Genomic DNA, 25,230 nt, shown 5'->3' with positions numbered 1-25,230 from the left:
GTGTATACACACACACACACACACACACACACATATGCCTTCTTTAGGAAACAGGACAGTACCTGATATACAATGGGGAGAAGGATGTTTAGCTCTGCCTGGGACATACAAGTCAATGAGAGTATGTAAATTCAGTGCAATTTCTCTGCCCTTGTGTGCATTGGACACTACCACATGGCATCATGATAAAGGTGTATGCAAAATGGCTGGATTTCTAAACAAGGAAAGGAAGCATCTTGCTGCAAGTCAAAATCCTTTACAGACTTCAGCCCTGCTTAGCAGGATTGTGGACCCACCATCACGGCAGAGCAAAAAAGCATTCATTTCTATGTTGAATGCAACACAAAGGGAGGATTCCTCAATTTTCTATTTAGTACACCTCTGGATAATATGAGCTACTGTTGATCAGCAAAAGGAGTTCAACATCTGTATATTACTAAAACTCGCATTGTGTTTGTCTGTCTGTACCCTCAAGTTAGCCTAAACAGTGCATTATACCACAACAGTTTTTGAATCAAGGTACTGTCAGGTTCAGCCCAAGGAACTTCAAGAGACAATGCAAAAACAGTTCTGTTGCGTTTATTAGCTTCCACCTCAAGACAGAATCTCACCAGACTGAACCCAAGTTCCCAAGCCAGCCAGCCACAACACTGTGAATTCCTTAGGGAGGTGCCAGCCTCATCTTCTTGAACTTCCCACGCTCCTGTTGGGGGCTAAGAACATGCTCATCTCCCTGAGCATGGCCTTCATAAGTTCATTCCATCACAGGTACCTAAAATCCACTAACTTAAAGAATGCATAAAAAATCCGGGACCCGTTCTCCTGTGGAATTGAAATTTCCACGATGTTCAGTCTAGTTTTATTCGCAAAGTTGTGGCCATTGCAGCGTCCCTGTGGTCACATGATCATGATTTCCAGCACTCCCTGCCAGCTTCCCACAAGCAAAGTCAGTGGGGAAGCTGGCAGGAAGTCGGAAGTTTCTCCCACTCCCACTGCTTTTTTGCCCACCTGTGGTCATTCTGTTTTTCTGTTCAGGTAAGTAAATATTGACTTATTATTGAAGTTCGTTTGCCACTACAATTATTTTTCTATTTATGATATATCCCCTTCTTAGTTGATCATGAGACTGTCCAGCACTGGGGTAAAAAAAAATATATGGTCTGCTTAAAATTTAATGTTCATTCTGGCCACATCAAACTGCACTACCTTTCTCTCAAAGGATGACCCAACACATCACAGGGTTGTCTAGTAATAATTAAAAGGGTTACATGCCAACACCATAAACATTCTGAAGACCTGACTGCTGCCTTAATTACCTATTTGTAAGCTTGTCAGTGCATCTAATTTTTCTCCGTCAAAAACATGATAGTGGACCTAAAATACTGTAGGTTTGATCCATCAACCTTTTTTTTTTTTTACAGTTTTCTTCAGCTGTGATAGAACTCATATGTTTAATTTATTACCTTACAAAATATATACAATGTGAAAATTGTATAATTGGTCATGCTGTCGGGGAAACAAAGAGATATTTAAATTGGAAATGCTTCATTTGGTCAGAATAATACCTTTTTAAGATCTTATTGTTTATGGGGTTAGCACTGTATGGGGAAGAAGGGGGATGGGTGTCCTAACTGGTACCTCTCCTTCTCTGTCATCCTCCTCCTCTGTGAACTGGAAAGAAAGTCTACAATGAAACCGTTCCCAACTCTTGCCATGGGTGGCATCAAGGATTACAACAAAGGGAATGAAGCTGTGTATTATTTCCTGCTTTTCCTCATGCTGTTTGTGGTTGATTAAAATGCTGAGATAGTTGTTAAAGTATAGCTGCCAGCTCCAAGGAATTTGCAAAAGGATGAAGGCCATTTAACTGGCACTTCCACACCAATAGTTTGCAGCACTTTAAAACTAGCTCCAGAGCTGTTTGCTTTTACTATTGAGAACTAAGTTGATTTATTTCTGATTCTGCTCCAATTGGTTGGAAACCACAGAATCACTGTGGCTCTACAGACCATAAGGATTGTCCTTTTTCATTAGCAGGAACGTTTGTCTCACCCTGCCTTCCATCTCCTATGTTCAAGCTAGTAATCTCTTTTCTGTCGCTCTCTCATATCCAAGGTGGAGGTTCAGTAATGTGTTCTCTTACCCTCCATCCATCCAGGTGCTGTGACAATGTGCAATCATGGTCATAGCTATTGGGGAAAGTGCCTACTTGCAAAATGTTACCATTTCACTATCACAGCTCACTGGGATATTCAAATGCAATAGGCCAATGCCAATGTGGGTTATATTTTTTACATTTGAATTTTCTTCACGTAGCTTCTTATCACTATAACCTCGCAATATTTTTTGTAAACCACCAGCAGAGGCATACAGATGCATTTAATGAAAAACACGGTTGAGGCCCTTGCAAGTTATTTTATTTTAATTTTGAATGGAGTGAGAGGAAAGGGATTTTTGTTACTCCATGCCTAGTGGTGGCTCAGGGTTGGAGGAAGACAGTGATTTAACAACATTATCTGCACTCTCCTATTGCTCAGCTAGAAGGAAAGAGGGCAACACTATTGGTTCACAAGTGTTCTCTACATTTCAAGACTGTCAGAAGTAAAGATGACAACTTTGGACTTATTTGCAAAAAAATCGAGAGTACAAATGCTATGGTGCAGAGGTGCTTTTCTGCTACATGTCTGGTTTATCAGTTAAGAGATAAGAAGAGTATTATGAATAGAGTATGACATAGGTATGCAGCAGTTGTACATGATTGGAGATACTGTTCCTTGCCAGGATTGATGGCCATCTCTCTTCATCTTGGTTTAACTAGGCTGCATGGTTTATGAAAAACTTGGAGAACAAGTCTTTGGCACTCCAGGAAAGATTATTGTTTTTGGATCTACATCTCTTCAGAACACTGGAGGTAAATGAAGTCTGATGAAGCAGGAAAAATATAAATTAATTCAGTAGGTCTAGGTAAGCATTTCATATTGGAAGGTGCATTGGCTGCTTTGAATCTTTTGGAGAACTGCAGAAGGAGCCAATGAGCCATACCTATTCACAATATACCCATTTACCACCCATATGTATACTATTCCTTCTCTCTCACATATACATAAAAACACAAACCAGGATCAGGGCAGGTGGATATGACTAAAGCTTCCCAGCAATCAGTGGGAAAGTCTACAGGGAGGAAAGGAAGTTTTTAAGTTCACTTAAAGCAAATTATATTTGGAGCCGGAAAATGTGCATTCCCACGTCATACTAAGCCATAGGTTTCCATAATTTTAAAACAGCTTTGGATGAAACTAGGTTATTAAATTATAGTTTGGAATAGCTTTAATATTCTCGATTTTTCTGAAGGAAATTAACAATGGGTGTACTGTGGGAATTATATTAAATTTAAAATATTTGTTTTGTTTTCATTTGATTTCTCTTTCCTTTTCTTTCTTTTTATTTTATTAGCGCAAGTTCTACACATGTAAGAAAAAGGCACATATCCCATTTGGCTTACTATATCATGATACGATTAGCTGAATTTTGCCAAAAATTCTCTTTTGACTTGCTCTGAAAATAATACAGAGAAAAAGAAATGTACATCACTGTATGCTGGTGGTATGATTTATTGTTTTCTTTCTAATATGCTTTCCCTCCAGCTATGTTGAGCTACCTCTTTATAGTTAAAAATGAGCTACCTGCTGCCATAAAGTTCCTTATGGGAAAAGACGACGCGTTTGTGTAAGTTAAAGCTATGTTTTTTCTGACTTGATTGTTTTGGTGGTTGGATGAGGGCTTTATAGAAAGTGGTCAATGCTAGGAGGATTTATATGCTGCTGCTTTCCTACTTTTTAATGGAATTATTAAAAAAAAAGAAAAGAAAGGAAAGAAGTAAAAAAGTGATCATTTCAGTGTTGTTTACATGTTTTAAGTAAAGTGAAACTGTAACACAAAAACAGATGCCAAAGAACTTTCAGGCTCTGAAATAATTATTTCTTATTTCTGAATAAGAAACTAAGAGATGTCAGAATTTCTCAGTGCATTTGGACCAGACCCAGAAAATAAAGATACTGTAGCAGCACAGCACAGAAGTCATATGAAGCTTGGGGGACAGGAAAACAAATATATCTGCACACAATTATATAATTTGAAGAATTTTAGCTGGTGCAAACGTCTGTGCATCAAGTAAGAAATGTCTCCACAAAGCTGAAAACTTTAGCCCAGCCCTTCTCCAGTGCTGCTGACACAAAAGTCTTTGCATAATTCTTAGCATTAAATAGGTTTCTAGGTATCTAAATGAATCCTGCAGCTTATCTCTGACACCCCTTACTGTGCGGTGCTGTTGTCAACTGGCTAATTTCGAAAAATCACCACCTCAGCACATGCTGTACTGTGGGGACTGGGAGAGTGGCCCTTTCCTATATTCCCAGTCAAGGCTACTTCTTAATGCCAGTTGCCCTCCATAATGCCCTCTAGCATTGCTCTCACTACTTAGGCAGACCTTTCCTTGGCAACTCCAAATGTGATGTGCACACCTCAGTGGATCTGATCTGACAGATTGAAATGGTGTTTCAACCTTAGCAACTTTGAGATGCATGAACTTCAGCTCCCAGAATTCCCCCAGCCAGTATGCTGGCTGGGAAATTCTGGGAGTTGAAGTCCACGCATCTTAAAGTTGCTGAGGTTGAGAAACACTGGATTAAAATAATTGCTAAGTCTACCAAAATGTATTAAATCATCGACAGTATTTATTTCAATTGAGAGCTGCCGCCGCCGCCTCCTCCTCGTTGTTTTGGTTGGCCTAGAAGGGCAGTAGAGGACATATCTGATGATGCGGTAATTTCATTCATGGGCCAGGCCTGAACATTTTCAGAATTTTTTAAAAGTTTGTTTTGGTTTTTCAGAATGTAGGGGCAATGTGAAGAATAAGTGCATTAACCCAAAAAGGTTACTATACCTATTTCTCAACTTTTAATGCAAAAAGTAAAATAAGATTGCACTACTAAAATCAGTAGTTTTGCTGCCAAATTTAGCATTTTGAACTGGAGTGCTGAGGAGGTCACAAAAAGAATGCTGAAGGACTACGCATGGTCTGAAAATCACAGTCTTTTGGGCCTGAGTTGGGTATATCTTTCCCAATATGGAATCCCTGAAATTGTTTGAAACTATAACATCCCAGAATTTCCAGCACGCTTGTGAATCCTGGAAGATATAGTCCCAAGATATGTGGAAGCCAATAGGTTGAAGAGGGTGTTACAGGAAAAATGCCCAATGTAAACAAGGAACGAAAGCATTTGCAGATAGATGTGACAAAGTTTCTTTTATTGGCATGGACAACTACAGTGATCACTGGGCTTTTGGCCAGAACATCAGAGATAGTTGAGGCATTTTATGAGCATCATATCCAGAGGAGCTACAAGCTTCATTCCCTCAGAGGTAATCTATTTGGGAGGATCTGGCTGAAGCAAGCGGTGAGTGGGACTAGAGACCAGAGTGGGTGTGGACACTTTCTGTCTCTAACATTTCCAGTCTTCTCTTTCAGAGTCCCTATTCTCCCTCTCTCAAATAGTAGCCTGAAGTAGAAAGAATAGATAGGTCTTATCACAGGTCTGAATTGAAACCTTGCACATGGGGATTGGGGTGGTGATTAAAATTATGCCAAGGTTTGCTGGTTTCCATCCCTGATTTTAAATTTAGCCACTTTAAACAAATGGGAGAATTCAGAGTAAGAAAGTTATCTTATTCCTATATTTTTAAAAATGTTTTACAGAGCCTGGTATGTGGATGGGCGATTTCTGGTCGTAGCTGTGACCTTTTTAATAATTCTTCCCTTATGCCTGCTGAAGAATTTAGGTAAGGATAAATTACCTTATTTAGAGTAAAAGATGTTGTTGAAACTTAATTTTCAAGGTATCTTTCCATGCCTTCTTCCTAGGCAGGGGGAACTGAAAGTACAGTTTGGTACAGGATGAATATATCTGGTTATTTAAGTTTGAAACAGAGACTAAATAATGTCTTTGTTCCATTTTTCTATTTTTGAGATTGGTTATGTCCAAAAAAAGACCTGTACTCCCTGAGAACAGTAAATAGTGTAGGTTGCTTCAAACAAACAAACAAACAGTGCTATTAAGATATATTAAATATTTTTAAAAATCTGTATAAACTTTAGTTTAGCAAACATCTCAGAATGTTTGTAAAGTCAAGATATTTTTGGATTCCTAATCCAGAATATTGTTGCTTCAGATCTTCCTTTTTACCAAGGCTTTGCTTCTTGCTTACTACAAGCCCTCTGTGTTTACCTCTTCAGAGCTTAATCACCTGTAACAAGATGTCCAGAACAAGATTTTTTTTCATGAAAACTCACCCAGGGAATCTAAAAATGCCCTTTTTCATTGTTTACAGCATTGTTTACAGCATTGGCCAATGTGGGGAGGATTGCCCTTTGAAAATGGCTAGAACCAGGACAAAAAATTAATTAAATACCGTTTATATAATTATTACTCAATTATATAATAATTTCCCCTTCTTGTCACATTAAACAATAAAATTTATTGCAGCAAAGGGTTGCAAGATACTGAAGCCCCTGCATTATAATCTAATGCTTTCTTTTTCTTCTGGAAATTCTCAGCCTTTACTGCTCTTTGGAATATAAGATAATTTCTTTTGCAGTCAAGAACTTTAATAGTTCCATTTGAAGTATGCTTCTTAATTTTAGTAGTTTTTTTTCATACAAGGCTTGGATTTTCCATTTGAAAATTGCAGGTTCTTTTTTTAAGTCAAAGGCAAGGAAGATATTAATTCTTAAGATCAGTTTACTGCCAGTGAAGTTTCTAAACCATTTGAGTTATTGCAAGAAGAATTTGGATTACTGGAAGTTGTGAAATGGCAGTTTCATTTCTTCATTTCACAATTCCAGATGCATTGCCCTTGTTCTAAATTACTAAATTCATGACATTATGGGAAGGTGTTTTCAATTATTCTAGATCTACATTTTTTTCAAGAATATTGTTATTATAGTTATTTTCAAGAACTCATAAATAAAAAGTTAAAACATCCCATATTAGCAAATCATTGGCTAAGGATCTTAAAGAATATTAAGTATGTTTCTTTCTTACCTTGTCTGAGTTTTACCACTTATAACAAGCTTTTGACTGGAGCAATCCAACAAAAGACTTTTTGAGATTTATTGGAAACTCCAGAGTGTGTTTTAAAATGGTTGGTTGTTACTTTATGTATATTGGAAGTATAAAAGTAGTGCGGGAACTCTAGTCCTATGATATGGGCACTATTACCTCATTTTGGTTCAGTATCTTTAATTTTATGACACCATATTAATAAATATCGGTACATTTTAAAATATGAATGTACTCTTGAATTGTCTATGAAAAACTTGGATGTATCCAGAATTACAAATTCACTGAGCATGAAGGACAGCAAAAAATATTATTCCTCATTATTGGCAAGGCAGTGTGACCTCAGCGTTACAATCTTTGATCACTGATATGTATTAGCTTTCTGTTGATGAGCAGGCTCTCTATTGACAGAAGGACTATTCATGTGGTCAAGAGTATTATGTGTTTTAAAATTAGGTTATTTTCTTTATGTATAATATATATTTTTGTTGTTTCCTTTGCTTTTGTGTTTTGCATTCTTGTTTAGGTTTTTTTTTTTTACTTTTCCCCCGTTTTTCCCCCTTTTCCTTTTCCTTTTTTTGTTTTTGTTTTTGTTTTCTTTTTTGTATATTAAACAAATATATTGAAAAAGATACATAATTACACAGTATCTGAACCTCACCCAGGGCCAGTATAATGTAATGGTTAAGGTGTGGACTTGGATCGAGGAGAGGCAGATTCAAGTAACTACCAACCACAAAGCTCACTGAGTGATTTTGGCCAGTACTCTTTCTCCACCCAACTATCTCACAGTGTCGCTAATTTTGTGGAGATAGCATTTAAGGGATTCCCTTCCCTCCATATACCACCCTTTGTCCTCAGATAAGAGATGGTACATAAATGCAATTAATTAATTAATTGGAATTACCCTAACTCCTAGTCTAATCACTGCACAACACTGCTGGTTGTGACACTCCCATTTTACTATGGAAAACTTTAGAAAATATTCCTTCAGAGTAACTCAAATGATAGAGGTAAAAATCAAAATAGCATCCCCATGGTGATTTTTAAAAGACGAATGAATAAATAAATAGCTGGGGTCCCCAATAATAACATGTTTTGCTCTGTATGACATTCAGTGACATTACAAAATATTGATGAAAAAGTGGTGTACCTTCAGTATCATAAGCTCCTGGCATATGTGCCTAGTTATTAATGCTCTGTTTGCATCCAAATTGACTATGGAGCATCCTTTGAAAAAGACCTGGAAGCTTCAATTTGTACAGACTATAGCTGCCCAACTGCATGTGAGGAACACATAATCTGAATATAACTTGAGCAGGTTCCATACCAAGTGCAATGACTGCTTGTATACTTTGGGGCCTAGTTCAAAGTTCTGGTCATTACCTTGAATAATCTACACAGTTTGCCAGAAGTTTATTTGAAGAACAGCCTATGCCACCTTCTCTAATTGGATACTATGCAGATGTATTAAGAGGGCCTTTGTACAGATTCATCTTATGCACCAGTTGCCCCATTTCCTTAACTGGGAGACCCTTCAGATAGTCCAGTTGTAAGGTGGCCACATCCTGGATACCTTGCAACTGGACTATTGCAACGTGTTCTACATCGGGCTGCCCTTGAAGACCATCCAGAAGCTACAGGTGGTTCAAAATGCAGCAGCGCAAGCAGTAACAGGCACTTCTCATTATGCTCATGAGTCACCACTGCTGTGCAACCTGCACTGGTTGCCAGTCAGCTTCTGTGTCCAGTTCAAGAAGCTGGTCATTACCTATAAAACTCTTCATGGCATAGGGCCTGGTTATATCCGGGACCACCTATCTCCAATAGTTTCTGCCTGTCTGGTATGTTCGGGCAGAGTGGGTGCACTCCAGGTCCTGTCATTTAAATGTTGTCATCTTGTGTGATCCAGGAAGCGTGCCTACTGTGTTGCTGCCTCTGGCCTCTGGAACAGCATCCCCCCAGTGATGCATACAGTATCTACTCTCCAGAAGGCCCTTAAAACCTGGCTCTGTTTCTGGGCCTGGGGATAGTGTGTTTGTTGTGGTTTTTTTTATAGTTTGGTTGTTTTTAGTCTGAGCTGTTATGTTTTGTTCTTATGTTTTTGTTTTAATTGTATATTCCAATGTTGTAAGCCACCTAGATTTTTTTGGTGGTAACAAATTTAAGTAACAATGATAATAACAACAAGAAGTCCTGGATTTTTATTGTCACTGCTGGCTGGAAATTTGGGGATATATAGACCGAAGCACATGTGGAAGGTACTTTATAAGATTTAAGAAGTTAGCCTATGTTTATTTGAGCCTGCTTGGCCCTTAAGATCAGCAAACAATACAGAATTAATCACTAAATAATAAAATATTTCTCTAACACAAAGGTTCCTCATTATACCCTATAATATTAATATTAATAACATAAGATATATTTACTGTAAAATACCTATGAGATTAAAAGCTATAAATTAAAAGCAACAAGTAAGTAAGTCAAGTTAAAAACAGTAAAACTATACCACTTAGAAAAGCTTTAATCAATAAATATTTATATCTAGAAACTTAGATCAACAATATTGAATGTTACTAGCCCAACTAAGGCTCATTGGCTGTCAGGTTTCCTTATATTTGTATGATCATTTGAAAAGGTGAAAAAAATCAAAATGCACAGAAAGTGGAGGAATGATCCATTAAGTACATCAATGAAAGTAATGATAAATTACTGAATATGTTGTCCTTTGAATTTCTATCAGGCTATCTTGGCTATACTAGTGGATTTTCCCTGACATGCATGGTATTTTTTCTCATAGTGGTAAGTTTGGCTTAATGTTTCAATTTGGTCTAAGTGATTAAACTTCCAATTTAAAGCCATTTGCAGGGAATCTTTTAACTGTGGTCCTTTATTGTAGGTTATATACAAGAAATTTGAGCTTTCCTGTCCTTTTCTGGACAGAAATGGAACAAATGCTACCTTTCCCAATGTTAGCTTTGGCACTGAGGCGTGCAGACCAAAGTATGTTACATTTAATTCTAAGGTATGTTTTTTCTACAATATTTGCTATTTCTTTCCACTAAGAAATTCCACTCTAGGTATTAGGGGAGAATTCTCCCAGGATTTTCAGTCAGAAGGGTTTCCATGTGGTATGGGTTTTCTTTCCATGATTGGAGTGTTCAAAGAATAAATTCAGAATATACAGAAGAACAAAATAAAAACAGAAATTAGATATAGATAATAGATGCAGATAGATATAGATACAGATAATGGGAGAATGTGCTATAAAGAGCAGGTATGAACAGTCTGTAGAAAATGAATGTTAGAATACAGATTTTATTTTAAATTAATTTTAGGCTGTTATTAAATTTTAAGAAAATACAAGTTCAATCATTTTTTTGAAAATTTAATAAGAAATCTCAGTCTGTATGCTTTGTCCTGGTATTGGAGGGTAAAACTAAATGATGCTCAAGAACTGTGTTCCATAGACATATGTGACTAAGCAAATGCATTGAAATTTATCTTCCAAACCTTCATAAAAGTTCTTTTATGTTACTGGAATTTTCTTAATTGTAAAGTTTCACAGCTTTTGAACATACATACAGAAAAGACAATGCTATTCTAGGATATATTTTCATCTGATGAAAAGTACATTCCTTTAATACGGATTTCTCCAACTTCGTGGCATCCAGATGTTTAGGATTAAATTGCCACTAGTCCAAGCCAGTGATGAGGGATGATGGGCGATATAGTTTAAAATATATGGAGAGCACCACATTAGAAAAGAAAGTTTCCATGAAAGGACTCAATAATCAGAGAAAGAAATTTCTGGATCTCATCTCCTATGTGATGCTTTCCTCCCGTATGGCTTGAATATTACTACAGATGCAAACATACAGAAAATTCCCATTCTGATATTTGAAACAATAAAGATTTTATAATGACTTTAGGAAAAATATCCTGATTCTACTTTTTTTTTTTAACAGAGTGTATATGCTTTGCCTACTATTGCATTTGCATTTGTGTGCCATCCATCAGTCCTTCCAATCTACAGTGAGCTTAAAGAGTAAGAGAATATTTATTACTGATTATTAAAAAGAATGTTTTTGTCTAAATGAAAGGAGTGTTGAGCTATATCCTGCAGTCCTGTCGTTACCGGGAGGGGGGAAATATCTGACATTAATCCAGAAGGCCTTGGTTCACAGGGGTAGGGGGAAGATTGAAGGAAAGGTATTACGAGTTGGGTATTTTCTTTAGATTTTCACAGCTATTGGAGAAATACCGATGATGCTAACAATAATTCTGAAAGGATCTTGAGCTATAGCGCCATTAACCACATCTGGCTCAAAGGCAGCTTAACCTAGCAGAGATGCAAATACTGTTTTTTTTTCCCTGTTCCTTTCAACCTTACACTTTCAATCAGGTGTTATATTCTGTTAAAAAATTAACCATCTAAGCACTATACTACTAAAATCTGAAAGGCAAAGTTAATAGAATTCTCAGATCTTCTGAGGCTGCTTTGTGTTAAATATATGTGTAAGACAAATTAAAAATCTGAAAGCACAGGTGTTTTCTGTACCCTATAAAATTTATATGCCTTAAGGCAGAATCATGATCCCAGAAATCACATAGGGGTAGTAGGTATATAGGTGATGTAAATACCCTGGTAGTCTCCAGGTGTTTGGACTATAGCTGCATAATTCCTAACCATAATCTATTCCAGTAAGAGTTAACTGTCTTGGTATTATATCTTAAAGCATCTGTGGGGGGTCAGGTTGTCGGTGATTGATTGATATATTGATTTATATGGCCACCCATCTCACACTGGCAACTCTGGGCAGCTAACAGAGGGTTAAAAATGCAAACAAGAAACAATGAAAACTCCTTTGTGAATAGGACTTCCACTTCAATCTTGCATATTAAATTTACCTCATTTGAAATTGGTTAACATCCCCATTATATGGGGTCCTTGTTTGTATATGTACCCAAATAGGAAGATGCCTAGAAGGGACTGCTTAAATAAACAAAGTCAAGTTTAATCAAAGTCAAACAAAATTCAGCTGCCTTCTTTAGCACTGTTTTCTAGACCTATTTCAAGAATTTAATCTTTGTGGTTTTTAATGCAAACTGATCTGATTATAACTTCTGAAATAATTGTCAGATTGAAACCTAATTCACATCTTTCCTTTCTTTAGATTTTGTAGTATAGTGCTGAATTTAAAAAATGTAACAAAGTATTTATTAAATGTGTTTTAAATGGTGCTTGAGCTAAAATGTTTTGTAAATAAAAATGCATTCATATGTAATTATTTAAATATGAACCCTATACATTTAAATAATAATCTAAGTATGAAAAATCACTGATAAGTATGGAAGAAAGAACAGACTTATTGATGAGTGCATGGATTGAAAATCGCCTGCTCCATCTATCCTGGCTGTTTCTTGCTATCTGAAGTCCTTAAATTAGGGATTCGAGTTCTTAAACCTAACAGCTTACATAAGCACAGCGTATGCTGCATTAGTGAGCTGCTATTTCTGCTTAATAGCCTATTTTGACTTTCCATGGTTATTTTGACTGTTTGATACTTGATTAGAGCTAATGCAATGGGGAAACTATTACTCACGCTTCAGACTCAAAGGATTCAAAACTTCCATGTCTTAGTTTGCCATTTTGTTTCTTCTTTCTTTTTTAAGCTTTCTAAACCAGATTCCTGTTTTTACTTGAATCGTCCTTAAAATTGTTGGTTAAAAGCTCTTATTTTCACAGTCAATATTGATATTCTCAGAAACAATCTCAGAAATCCTAGATAGCTCAATATGGCTCTTATCCCCGCAGATCATACATTTATATTTCTCTTGTGCTGGGTTTTTGGCTGTAGGATCTTCTGTTCCATTTGGTATCAGACTTAGATACTATAAGCTGGAAGGATGATACTACATGATATTATAGGTATTTTGTTCATTTATATATATCCCATTTCAATGCCTAGATGTTATTTTGAGTAATTGATGTTAAAATGAGATCAAAATTAATACAAATCTAAAAATAGTATCCAATAAAATAATATCAAATAACAGCAAGCACAGTGAGAATAACTTCTCAAAATAAAGTTTACACTGTCTGTGACATAGAAACCTTCTAAAAGCCTCTTGCTGAAAATCCACCAGAGAAGAGGCTAGCCTGATCTCTCAAAGCACGAAATTACTTAGTTTAGATGTAGCCATTGTGAAAGTCCTTTCTGTTGTCCCTAGGAAACTTGCTTTCATTACTTTTGGAACATAAACTCTCCATCAAAACGTAGGATAAGCCTTTTATATGTCTTCACTAGTGTTTTGAACTGCACATGGAAACTAACTCCATTCTAAATAGCAGCAGGTAGGGAGCCTGCTCAGATTCAGGATCCAGAGGAAGTGTTACTGTGAAGACTTAATCAGGATCTCTCCCAGCTTATGGGGATGGAGGAGTAATTCTTTTTCTCAAGTCATAATCACAAAAGAATCCTTCTCTTCCCCCACCCTTTCAAGAACCGCTGTAGTTTTCCTATGAAACCAGATAGGAATTTTGGACAGTACCAAAAACTGTATTCGAGCTTGCTGAGATCGTTCCAGCTGCTGTTATTTGCAGTGGGAGAAAATATATTTGCAGCGTTAATCCACATGTTTAATCACATATATTACTATACTTGGAGTTAAGTTCATTCATTTGTTATAGACAAAACTTTGCAGGGGCCCACTTGCATTGCCCTGACACTCACTGAGAACCTTGCAAAAGGAGATGAGGTAGGATGCTAGCAAAGAGGAAGGCTTTTCAGTTGTGGTGCCCCAATTTTGGAACCTAGTTCCCAAGGAAACTCTTTAGGACTTTTCTCCTGGATTGCAACTTTTAATCCATAAGGAGATCTTGTTTTCTGTTATAGTGTTTCTTCAATTTTGTGGTCTGTACATTATATTTTAATTCTGTTTTAGGAATGCAAGCTGTCTTGAGATTATGTGCAGTATACTGAAGGATGGCCTTCTAAGGAAATAAATAATTATATACACCTTCATGGGAAATAAACTGAGGTTTAGATGGAAACAACTAGAAATTGAACTTTTTAATCATTAGTCCCTAAAATTTTGAAGATGTATCATGCATTAGAAATTTATACATTAGTCTTCTCTTTAAACTTTACTTAAAATATATAGATTAATAATTAACAATTAGTTATTACTAACTGTTTGCCTTCATAACTAAGCTTCACAATAATATTCATTTTACCTATAAATATGGTAGTGTCTGTGAGCATGTATTAAAGTTTAGTACATGTTGCTGAAGAGTTGAGTAGCCTCTGAATGGAAATAATAATAATACCACCAATTTCTTTTACCTCTTCATTCCTCTCCTCCCCCTCCTTTTTTTTTTCACAGTCATTCCCAGAAAAGAATGCAGATGGTTACAAAAATCTCTTTCTTTGCCATGTTTGTCATGTACTTCTTAACTGCTATTTTTGGCTACTTGACATTTTATGGTATGTATGTATTCAGTCTTCCCTAACATGCATGAAATTTTAGGTGGCTTCTTGACCTCATAGTATTTTTTAAAACAAGCAGCTGAGGCCAATAATGATTGCATACATTTCAAACATTTTAGCATTCAAATATGGATTTTATAAAATGGTGTGTGGCGCCACTTTCTTACTCCTTTGCACAGAAAGTAACATCCAGATTAAGTAATGCTTAATTTGAAAAGAGCATTTTTCTTGTCTGGATATTGTACCCGCACTCTTTCCTGCAACAAGAAGAAGGTTGGGAAGAAGTGGGCAAATTGAGCACTATTAAAGTAGGTTTATGTTGGATCCTTACTGCAAAACAAATCAGCATGGGCAAATTTTGAATATTAGCATAAATCTCTACCTCTGCAATACATATTTATTCATCGTTGTACTTGTTTCAGGGTTCTGAAAGAAACATGTAGAAGACGATTTTGCAAATCACCTAAACTTTGGTTTAAATTTGAAATTCAGATCACAAAATTGATTTGATTCAGAAAATCATGCTGATTCTCACTTCTGAATCAATTGCAAAAAAGTATACATACAGAAACATTCATTGAATATTGAATCTCTTCTAGCACATACAGATGGATCCAACATAGTTTGATGCACTGAACCATTCTGACAATTTGATTTGAAGAGGTGATTCACCAGCCTCTTGTCAACAGATTAATCACATGTTGTTTGAGATGGCTCTTACTAAGTGGCAGCTTGTATTAATTAATTATCTGACTGCTAGAACAGCTCTATCATTGTTTTCCCTGCAGAACTTGTACAGTCAGATTTGCTTCACAAATACCAGAATAAAGATGACATCCTTGTCTTAACTGTTCGTGTTGCCGTCATTGTTGCAGTCATACTCACAGTCCCCGTGTTGTTTTTCACTGTAAGTTGGAATTTTCTGTCCATTTGTAAATAGATTGGCAGTTCTAAATACAAGAATCGAATTTTCTCTTCCTTACTTAGTTTTTGTTTTGCCAAGAATGGATTGCAAGTTAACATCTATCCCCAGGCTTCTAAACTCCAAATATTTGCAGTGCTGAAAATATTTTTCCTCAAAATAAAAGTATGATTAAGAACTTGCCATTTCTACTTCCATTAAGCCTATTGACATTGAGTTCGTAATTGTATACAGTACATAAAAAATATACCCTCTAATCATGCTGCAAAAACAACTCGGGCATTGATGTTTTCCTTTCTTAGCCATCTTTTCTTCCTGGATCTTCTTCCCCATATGAATATAGGAACTACAGCTTAACTTAATTTTCCCCTCTCTTTCTCCTCAAGTCCCTATTACATAGTTGTCTATCTTCCCAGTTACTCCAAGAAGTTGTATTTATGAACTGTTTTGGTCCATGAATATGATTTGATATGCAGCTGACTCATTCTGCATTACAGTTGTTTGCACCTTTCATTTTTCCCCCTCCTCTCCTTTTTGTTCTCCAGAAGGTAGATACTGTTTTCTCAAAACTAAAATGCTTAAGGTTATTTAGAATGTTAAGTGCTCTATTTGTCTTTACTCTGAAATAAGTAACTGCTGGTGCTCCTTGTTAATGTTTAAATATTAAAATAGGAACATTGATGACAGTCAGTGATGACAGCCAGTGACGCCTACCACAAATCCTGGCACCTTCTAGCTGTATTAGGGCACAGATCCCATCATCCCCAAACATTGTTCAGTCATGTGGGTCAGAGTGATGGAAATTATAATAGTTTTCAGTATGGCTGGTTCAGAAAAGCTGATGTAGTGCAGAAGATCAGTCTAGGATTTTAGGTATTTGTTTTAAACATTAAAATTGGGAAGTACCATTTCCCAATTGAAAAAAAATCCTTGAAGAAGTTCATAATGGAAGCAATTGGTTAGAACAATTCATAAAGCATATGTTAAAACATTTTATAAAGTACAGAATGAAATAAAAAGTAAATATTAAAACAAAAACAGAAACTCAAAGCAGCAATGAAAAGTTTAAAATCTCTATTACAGCAGATGATATGCACTAGGCATTCTTTGCTGGGGGCGGCATTCCAAAGTAAAGGCTTGCGCTGGGTAATCATCTGTCACATCTCAGGATGAGAAGTCATCCCAAGCAGCCCCTTTGTGGTTGGCCATGGCACAAGTAGGAACATTCAGGAAGAGAGTTTCACAGACTGAAGGGCTTTATAGATTAAAACCATCCCTTGAACTGGGACTAGAAATAAACTGGGAGCCAGGGAAGATAAAGAGTTGGTGTGAGGTGTTTATACCACCCAAGTCTAATCAGCACTCTTGCTGCAATATTTTATAGAAGTTGTCTCTGTGGGATTCCCAGATAATAGACAAGTCACAGTTCCTATGAATTCTTAAACAATCAGAACTCAAAGGACAGCCACTCTGTATTATGATACCGTTTCAAATATTTATCAGAAAGTAGAAAGTGAAAATATTATATAGTATAAAAATGAGAGTTGTTCATTCTTCTCCCTCATTCTTTAATAACTTCACAGAAAAATTCTGCATTGTATGAGAGATGAAGTATTTTAACCCTGGCAAAAGCAATTTAATTTTTATTTGAAGCAAAATTTTAATGTTTTATTAGAATAGATTGTGGTAGCATAAAAAAGCTATAGCTGAAATAAATAGTTGAAATGAAAATGCTGACAGGTCTTTCACTCATTCACAGACATGATGATATATTAATTCCTCTGTGTAGTATCCAGTATACAAAACCGAGGGAGGAATTAATAAAAGGATGCCTGTCCCATGCAATGTTTTGCCTAACATATTTTCTTTTTTTTTCCTTCCATAGGTTCGCTCATCTATATTTGAGCTTGCTAGAAAGACCAAATTCCATTTATGCCGTCACATTGTGGTTACGTTGATCCTTTTGATGATCATTAACCTGCTGGTTATTTTTATACCTTCCATGAAGGATATTTTTGGAGTTGTAGGTACAGTATACTAAATATATTTAATTAAGATTTTCCCCCTTTGACAGGCTTAAACATGTAAATTGTTTATTATAACACAAAATGTTTCCGGTTGTCACAGGAGCAACATCTGCCAATATGTTGATTTTTATTCTTCCATCTTCTCTCTATTTGAAAATCACCCACCAAGATGGTTCAAAACTGATTCAGAGAATTTGGGTAAGTTATTATGGTTTGTCATACTTCATTAAACAAGATTAAAACTGTACTGTTCAAGTGTAACAAAGGCAGAACATACTTTTTCACCAGAGTCAAGGGTCTTGGATCCTGCCAGTACACAAACTGCTGAATGAGATAGCATTCATGTCAGAAGGCAACAAAGATAAATACTTGTTTGCGAATGGATGTACCTGAGTATCTCAAAATGATCTGCAGCAGGTTGTTTGCACTGCTTATGAATAAGAAACATTTGAAGAGAAGAACCTGATCATACAGGATTCTCAATTACAGATGGTGCTTCCAAACTTAGAACAGGTTTCACCTTTGATATCCTTTTCCTAATACACAGCAACAGAGACCAAGGATATTGAGAATGCAGGAACAAAGTTCAGAGGTGTAACAAGGCCAAGATTACATATTCTGTAATAAATTCAAAGCCATTTCCAAAATAGTTGAACCATCCATTTTAAAAGCAAAATAGCTATTTTAAACTCGAAACAGGACTGCATTTAGAATGCAAGATGAAGCAAATTAGAAACATTTTGCACACCCCTGAAATAAATTGTGAGATGCAATTATCCATGAATTGCTGGCATAATTAGAGATTAATTGAACATATGTTGGCTTTTCCCTGCCTTCCCATAAACGTATTTCTTCTTAGATTTAAAGCCCATTCTCAGTTAGCTAATCACTATATAGTAGGAATGTGCAACTTTTCCCAATTGATGACCATACTTTCCCTTTGAATCCCATGCCTGAGGATGCACTTCTAAATGTTGTAATTGAAGACAAATCAAAAACTAAATGTTATTGTATATACTTTACTTTTAAATAAAATCAAGTATAATTAATAGGATTTCTCATGTAGTCTTTAAGAACCATGCTAGGGCTTTTGGAACCTCATATGGCCCTGGGTCTCAAGTTGGGGTCTTCTGGTGCCTGTAAATAAATTTAAATATGTCTCATTTTGGTTCTAGGCTTCCCTCTTTTTGGCATTAGGAATTTTATTTTCCATGGTGAGCATTCCTCTTGTCATCTATGATTGGGTGCATTCAAGACATACCACTGAAGGTCAGTGAGACACCAAGAAGAACACATTATATCCTTGCTGTTCACAAAAATCACCAGTCACCCATTTTGCCAATATGTCCTACTCATCATAAAGTTCCTCTGTTAAACAAACAAACAAAAATTAAATAATCATCGCTGCATATTTTTCTGCAGGAGACAGTTGTTTAATTTGTAATTTTTGCTCAGTATTATTACAGTGGCCAGGACAATTTCACAGACCCCATTGGTCACGGGTCTTCTGTTTGCAGTAAATAGTAATAAAATAGCTGAAGAATACTTTCTACTCCTTCATACACTTGCAAATGATTTTTTTTTTTCAGCTAAGTTCCATTAACCTGATCAAAGTAGGAAAATAATTTTGTATCCACCTGATTATGCTGGCGCAGTAATATGGTTAATGATTAGATAGATAACTAGTATTTGGTCACATATGGACTCTATGGAGTCTTTTGTATTAGTAAACAAAGACTAATTATTTAAGCTCAGTTACCCTTGTGGGAGATATGTATGCATGTGTACCCATTTTTGAAGTAGTCTCCCAGGAAACCACCTCATTTCCCTGTCCTGAGACAATATCATTTGGATTAAAAATACAGGCACCAAAATCAAAGGAAGCCAATCCAGAGGTGATGTGTGTGAGACAAATAAAATTTCTTGGTGCCAAGATTATATTTGTAAATATACTTTTCTTTGTTTTGATGAAGTCATGGTCTGCAGGTTAGGAGGATTTCAAACTCTCTTTTGCTGTTACAAGAAGAAAACAAAACAAAAAAAAGACTTTGCTGTTGCCAGTGAATATACATACTGATCCGTCATAAATTCCATCTCAGTATCGTGCAGTAAAATAGATACTGAGAAGTGTCTTGCCAAAAGCATATAATAAATAAAAGGGAGAGACTTTGTTCTTCAACAGTTGTCCGTACAGTAGAGATTTCTTCTGGAATTGATGAAGAGAACATTGTAACTGACACCTGGTCTAATCATAGACACCTTTACTGGTTGAGTAGATTTTAGTGGCAGCATACAGCCTAATCATGCAATTGAGAATGCCATCTGATGACCTCTGATGCACAGATGCCAGGCCATAGTAGAAGGGTCTGCAGTTCATGAAAAGAAAGAATACAGGACATGCTGGCATTTACAAAGAATCCTTGGGTGTGTTCTCTGGGTTGCATCCAGAGTTCTTTTAGTGCTTGCTGTCAAGTACATAGAAGCTTATAATCCATTTTATTACAATAATTATCCTCCTTTCATGATGGGTATTTCTAGACCATCCGTTTAGCTGGTTCAGGTTCTAGAGTAGTCATGGTCCTGATACTCAACTATGAATAGATTTTGATCCAAAACTCAAATGACAGATGATGCTTATTTAATCAGTACTATTTCATAATTACTGTTACAGTTTTTGTCTCTTTTAAGAATGTATACTAATTTAGAGTATCTTATCACTTATCACTTCTGCAAAGCACTTTCCTTCACAACCATATTGTGAAGTAGGTCAGCAGTAGTTTTATTTTGCATGGACAGTACTGGGGCCAAAAAGACAATGAAAGTAGGTTTCCTGTCCAATTAGGTCATTTTGAAGGATACTACAAAAACCAAGCTGTTTCAGGGTTTGTATTCAGAATACATTTTTTCTTAAAATTGAACAAAATATTCTAACATAAAATGTCCTTGTGGTTATCATAAACTCTTTGGGAATTTATCATAATGTTCTGGTATACTGGCAGGTAAATTACACACTATTTGTAATGCAATGATAGTCCACAACATATTACAGTGGAGCCACCCACCTAGATCATGGGGTGATAATGACAAACTATCGTCCAAATTAAACATTAGCTAGCTTAGGGACGGCTAATTCCTTCATGTAATGTAATGTAACATGCAGTTCTAGAAGAAGAACGTATTACCAATTATAATATTTCCAACTCAAAAGAGTGCTGGAAAGAAATGGGGGGTGGTGGGTGGTAATCAATCCATCTGTGTGGTCTTTTATCCTTTCCATTGTGATGATTACTCCCTGAAAACTGAATGAAGCAGAGGTATATTTGGTATAGCAGGGTGCAGCTGAAAAAGAAAGATCAAGTTAAAACATGGGCTAAATCAGGCTTAAGGCTGTGAAGAAAAACAAAATCCTAGGAAATTCCCTCCAGGCATTCCAGCTCAGAATATGGCATTTGCTCCATTCTCAGTTCTCCTGGTGACAAGCCCAGAGCAGAATGTGCACAGCCCACCCTCTCCACACAAACACACAGATGCCACACGAGGGAAGGACAGAGCAGAAACACCTAGATGGAACACATGAAATATCAATGCCTTCTGTGGCCGCTGCCAATAAAAAGGGGTGGGAAGAAATTTTTGGAAACCACGCTTTGCTTTCTGTACTTTATTTTTTTTATTGTAGTGCAGGCCATGGAACATGGGCACACATGGGATCCTGCTGCTTTCATTGAAATGATGAAAGCAGCGTTGAGCTGTAAGCTCCAGCCCTTTTGGATATGTGTGACACATGTAAGAACAAGGCAGGGCTTACAGCATAAGTCTCATTGGACTGACTTGTTTGACACCTCCTGCCCCATGGATGCCCCTGCTATGGAGAGATTTCAAAAGAGAGAGAATTCCAGCTCTTTCCTCATCCTGCTTTTGTGTCATTACAGACTGAGCAGGAGCTATATATATTTTTTTTTTTTGCATTACTTTACAATTACATGGCATTAAAGGATGTTTATTGGAGGAGCTTTTGGTTGTTGTAACTATAGAGAGAGCTGTTCCCAACTATCTATATAGTTACCCATAACTATAATGAAGGAATTAATACCATACCCATGAAGGGAATTAATTCCATCCAACCATGACAGTGCGAATTCGACAAGAATGTGGCTCTTTTCATTGCATTCTCTGGGCTTTCCCACAAAGAAAGAATGGTGGACTGCTTGGACTTTGGCCTTGACTGCCCAGCAAAGATCTTAAGTTCTAAAATGATAACGGTTTTTCCTAACAATAAGCCAGTCTTTCTCAACCTCAGGAACTTCAAGATGTGTGGACTTCAACTTCCAGAATTCTCCAACCAGCTGGGGAATTCTGGGAGTTGAAGTCCACATATCTTGAAGCTCCTGAGGTTGAGAAACACTGCTTCAAGCTATTCCAGTGTGGCAGAGCAGTCCTTTCTGCTTTTGGAGCACTGCAACATTGAAGTGTTTAACTGTTTGTTAAACACCCTGCTGGAATCTTCTCAGCAAGGCCAAAACAAGGGAGAGTAAATGTTTGGGTTTTTCCATCCTTTCTTACTCATGTTTGTTTTCAATAAGAGGATTTCCATGACGTTTCTGTATATCAGCTTCACGGTTAGCACCAATTCCATCCCATGGGTCATGGGTTCCTGTGTTTCCATACCCGTCCTCCAGCATGGTCTCCCAGCCTTAGCTATGAAGCCCACTGGGCACTGATTGATCTGTCTGATTCCCTTTTCCAACTTCTGGTACCTCCTCCCAGGGGCCATAGAATTGCAACCTAATTGAGCAATTTTTATGAAAGAAATACTTCCCCCCCACCATTTCCATATAACAGGTCCATTTTGGAAGAATCACTTTTTCCAGTTCATAACACTTTGTCCACGGTATGCAGGGGGTATTAAGAGTGGATAGCAAAAATATAACCCTTAGGTATGATATTGCACAATTTACGTGAACGCCAAATACTGTCTGTATGAAATCAAGACACACTTTTTCCATGCTTCTTAGTACTAGTTCAATCATCTTTTTTAAGATATATTTTATACAATTAGAATAGTCTGTATTAACTTAGATTGCTTTTAAAATGTCTCTTGATCGGGGACTCTTTCCTTATTCAGAAACAAACATTGCTGAGGATGCCACTTTGCATCAGGAAAGTGTTTCCCTGTGGCTTTTTTTTTTTAATTGAATGTCTCCATTGTTCCTCAAGACCTTCAGTTATCAAAATATGAAGATAAAAATAAATTATTTTAAATACAGAGGCTGGTAGGACCTTGACATACACATATGTGCATATCCCTGAATCTGTTTCTTTTTTATTTAACAGCAGCAGCAACAACAACCAAAATCTATGCAGTTGTGTTGTAGGAAATGTTTAATTTGTGTATGTGTGTATATATATATTGTAAATAAATAGGATGCTTCTATTTTTGCAGTTGTGTACTCTATGAAATGAAAGTAGAATGTTGAAGTAGATAAATAATCAGCCACAAGAACAATGTGTCAGTAGCCAATTCTGAAGAGGAGCAGCAATGGCCTAGCTTTTAACTTAGCTGAATTTTCTCTCTCCTGCTCCCACTTTTTATCCTGTTCAGTTCTATCTGGTCACAAATCTGAAGCTGACAAAATTACTTTGCATACAGTAGCACATTTCTAAGAGCACAAGGCAATGAGCTGCCACGATTTATTCTTCTTAGATACTTTTTTGTATATCTAATAGAATCCTTTGTTAGTACCATTTCATGTTCCTTGCCAACCTTTCCCCATCTGATGCCCTCTCCCTGTGTCAGACCTACAGATCTCTGAATTCCTAGCCAACATGGCCAAAAGCATCCAATTGAGGAAAGGCTGGTGGCTTATAATAAACTTGGTATCTGTAGCATCAAAAGCATTGCTGTATGTAGGACCTAAAGAAGTAAGCACCATGTTAAAGAGCATTGATCGGGCATTTGATCATAGCTTTGATGGGTCTGTTCTTGGGGATCATAAGTAGAATACAGAGATGAGTCATTCTTGCTCAACTGGTTGCTTTTTAAAAAAAAAAAATTGTTTATATCTAGTATAACATATTTTAAAGTTTGTGGAATCTTCTGTTCAATATTTTAAGGATGCCCTGCTGAAATAATACACATTTTTATATCTTATTTTGTGAGTACGAAGGAATGTAGGATTTGATAGAACATTACTGTTAAGCAGGAGCACACATTTTTTGCAGAATAAAAAAACCTGTCGGTTTTTAAAGTAGTCCATTATTAATCATCTCTGGTGCTGCAGTTGCCAAAACAAAATCTATTAAATTTTTTTCCAGCAGAACTGATTGTATATTATTAACACTAAATCAGATTTCTGAACTCCTAAACTGTGATTTAAGGGTAAGAACCACCAGTAGCATTTTGTTTTTCTTTGGGGAGTTTTATTTAGTCTTGGTTTTGCTCTGGCGTACATTCCATCATTCTCTGTATTGTTCATATTTAATGATGTACATGTAAATAAAGCTGAGTGTAAATAAAACAAATTCGGCAATGTTTCTTATTTATATAATGTTTCAAGTATGCTTGGAAACAACAAGCCTGATATGTTGATTCTGCAAAAAAACTAAGATGTGTTTGGGTGGCCAAAACAAAACAGTAAATCTCTTGAGTCTAGAGAATTCAGAGAAAGAAGAGTGGAAGTTCTTTTTTGGTCACATCAGGTTCCTTTTAGGCAAGAAGAGGAATTCAGGGAAGCAAATCAAAATAAAATACTAAATGATAGCAAGCTGACCCATTCTGTCCCAGCATTATTTGGGTCTTTAAATGGGGAAGCATGTAGATGCTTTATCTGAATTCTTGCATTGAGCAATGGATTGGACTGGGTGACCTAAATGTCCCCTTCTGTGGTGATTAAAAGATCAACTTCATCCATCAAAAGCTGGGTAAGAACCCATAGAAATCAGAATATGTTCTATCCTTCACAGAGAAGGATATTGTTGTTATTGTTTAGATGGATTTGCAAAATAGCCACAAAGCACTTATATCTTTCCCTGTTTATGAATGCTCCTATTTTAATGGACTATATAGATTTCAAAAGCCTGGTTATTTGAAGACAGCCAAGTAGAAGATGGAAAAGGATAAGATTTTCTATGAATAATTTTTCCTTTCAAACGTTACTTTGTTTAATTGGGTACTGATTGATTTTTGTATAAATGGGTCCCATATAGAATGAAATATGGGACTCATTTATACAAAATACACTGGGTAGAGTACTGATAGATTATTTGATCTATTCTAATTAGTACAAGGGTAATGGCTTACAGCAGAGTCATTGAGCAAGTTCTGAATTTTTGAGGGCCGTGGACCTTAACACACACATTCATAGAATCATTATAATATGCATATTCATATGATCATTCCGTTTTGCCTTCTAATTTTCCCTTGTTAAAAGGTTAACCTTCCTTCTAATTCCAACCTTTAATTTTTGCACTACGACCCCCATCACCCAGGGTCCATAACAATAGTGATAGATAAGCACCATAGCCCATCACACCTAAGGAAACCTTGAGAAAAGTTGCAGTCTCTGCCCTCCCTAAATTAATCTGATCGCCTCCATGTAAGAATAGCAGTTTCTTTTTCATGGCTTGTTTGCACTGTTGGGCATCACTTGGGTCTGTGGAACTGAACAAGTAAT

The 25,230-nt window shown here is 36.4% G+C and overlaps 1 protein-coding gene across 1 annotated transcript in view; it reads left to right on the top strand.

Annotated features, from left to right (window-relative positions):
* The window catches only part of SLC38A1 (solute carrier family 38 member 1), a 59,483-nt gene extending 36,716 nt beyond the window's left edge, over positions 1-22,767 (top strand). Inside the window, exons 6-16 of the mRNA XM_088141764.1 lie at positions 2,819-2,911; positions 3,645-3,726; positions 5,756-5,838; positions 9,862-9,920; positions 10,018-10,143; positions 11,087-11,166; positions 14,508-14,608; positions 15,400-15,518; positions 17,419-17,560; positions 17,661-17,758; positions 18,736-22,767. Coding sequence (XP_087997890.1) covers positions 2,819-2,911; positions 3,645-3,726; positions 5,756-5,838; positions 9,862-9,920; positions 10,018-10,143; positions 11,087-11,166; positions 14,508-14,608; positions 15,400-15,518; positions 17,419-17,560; positions 17,661-17,758; positions 18,736-18,837 — 1,085 coding nt within the window. The 3' untranslated portion in view covers positions 18,838-22,767. The remainder of the gene's footprint in view (positions 1-2,818; positions 2,912-3,644; positions 3,727-5,755; positions 5,839-9,861; positions 9,921-10,017; positions 10,144-11,086; positions 11,167-14,507; positions 14,609-15,399; positions 15,519-17,418; positions 17,561-17,660; positions 17,759-18,735) is intronic.
* The last annotated feature ends 2,463 nt before the right edge of the window (positions 22,768-25,230 follow it).

Source organism: Python bivittatus, unplaced genomic scaffold, assembly GCF_059951505.1.
Source record: "Python bivittatus isolate LINGU-HERP-01145 unplaced genomic scaffold, Pbiv_v1 ctg000330_np1212, whole genome shotgun sequence".
NCBI lineage: Eukaryota > Metazoa > Chordata > Lepidosauria > Squamata > Pythonidae > Python > Python bivittatus.
This window is presented reverse-complemented; position numbering and strand designations above follow the sequence as displayed.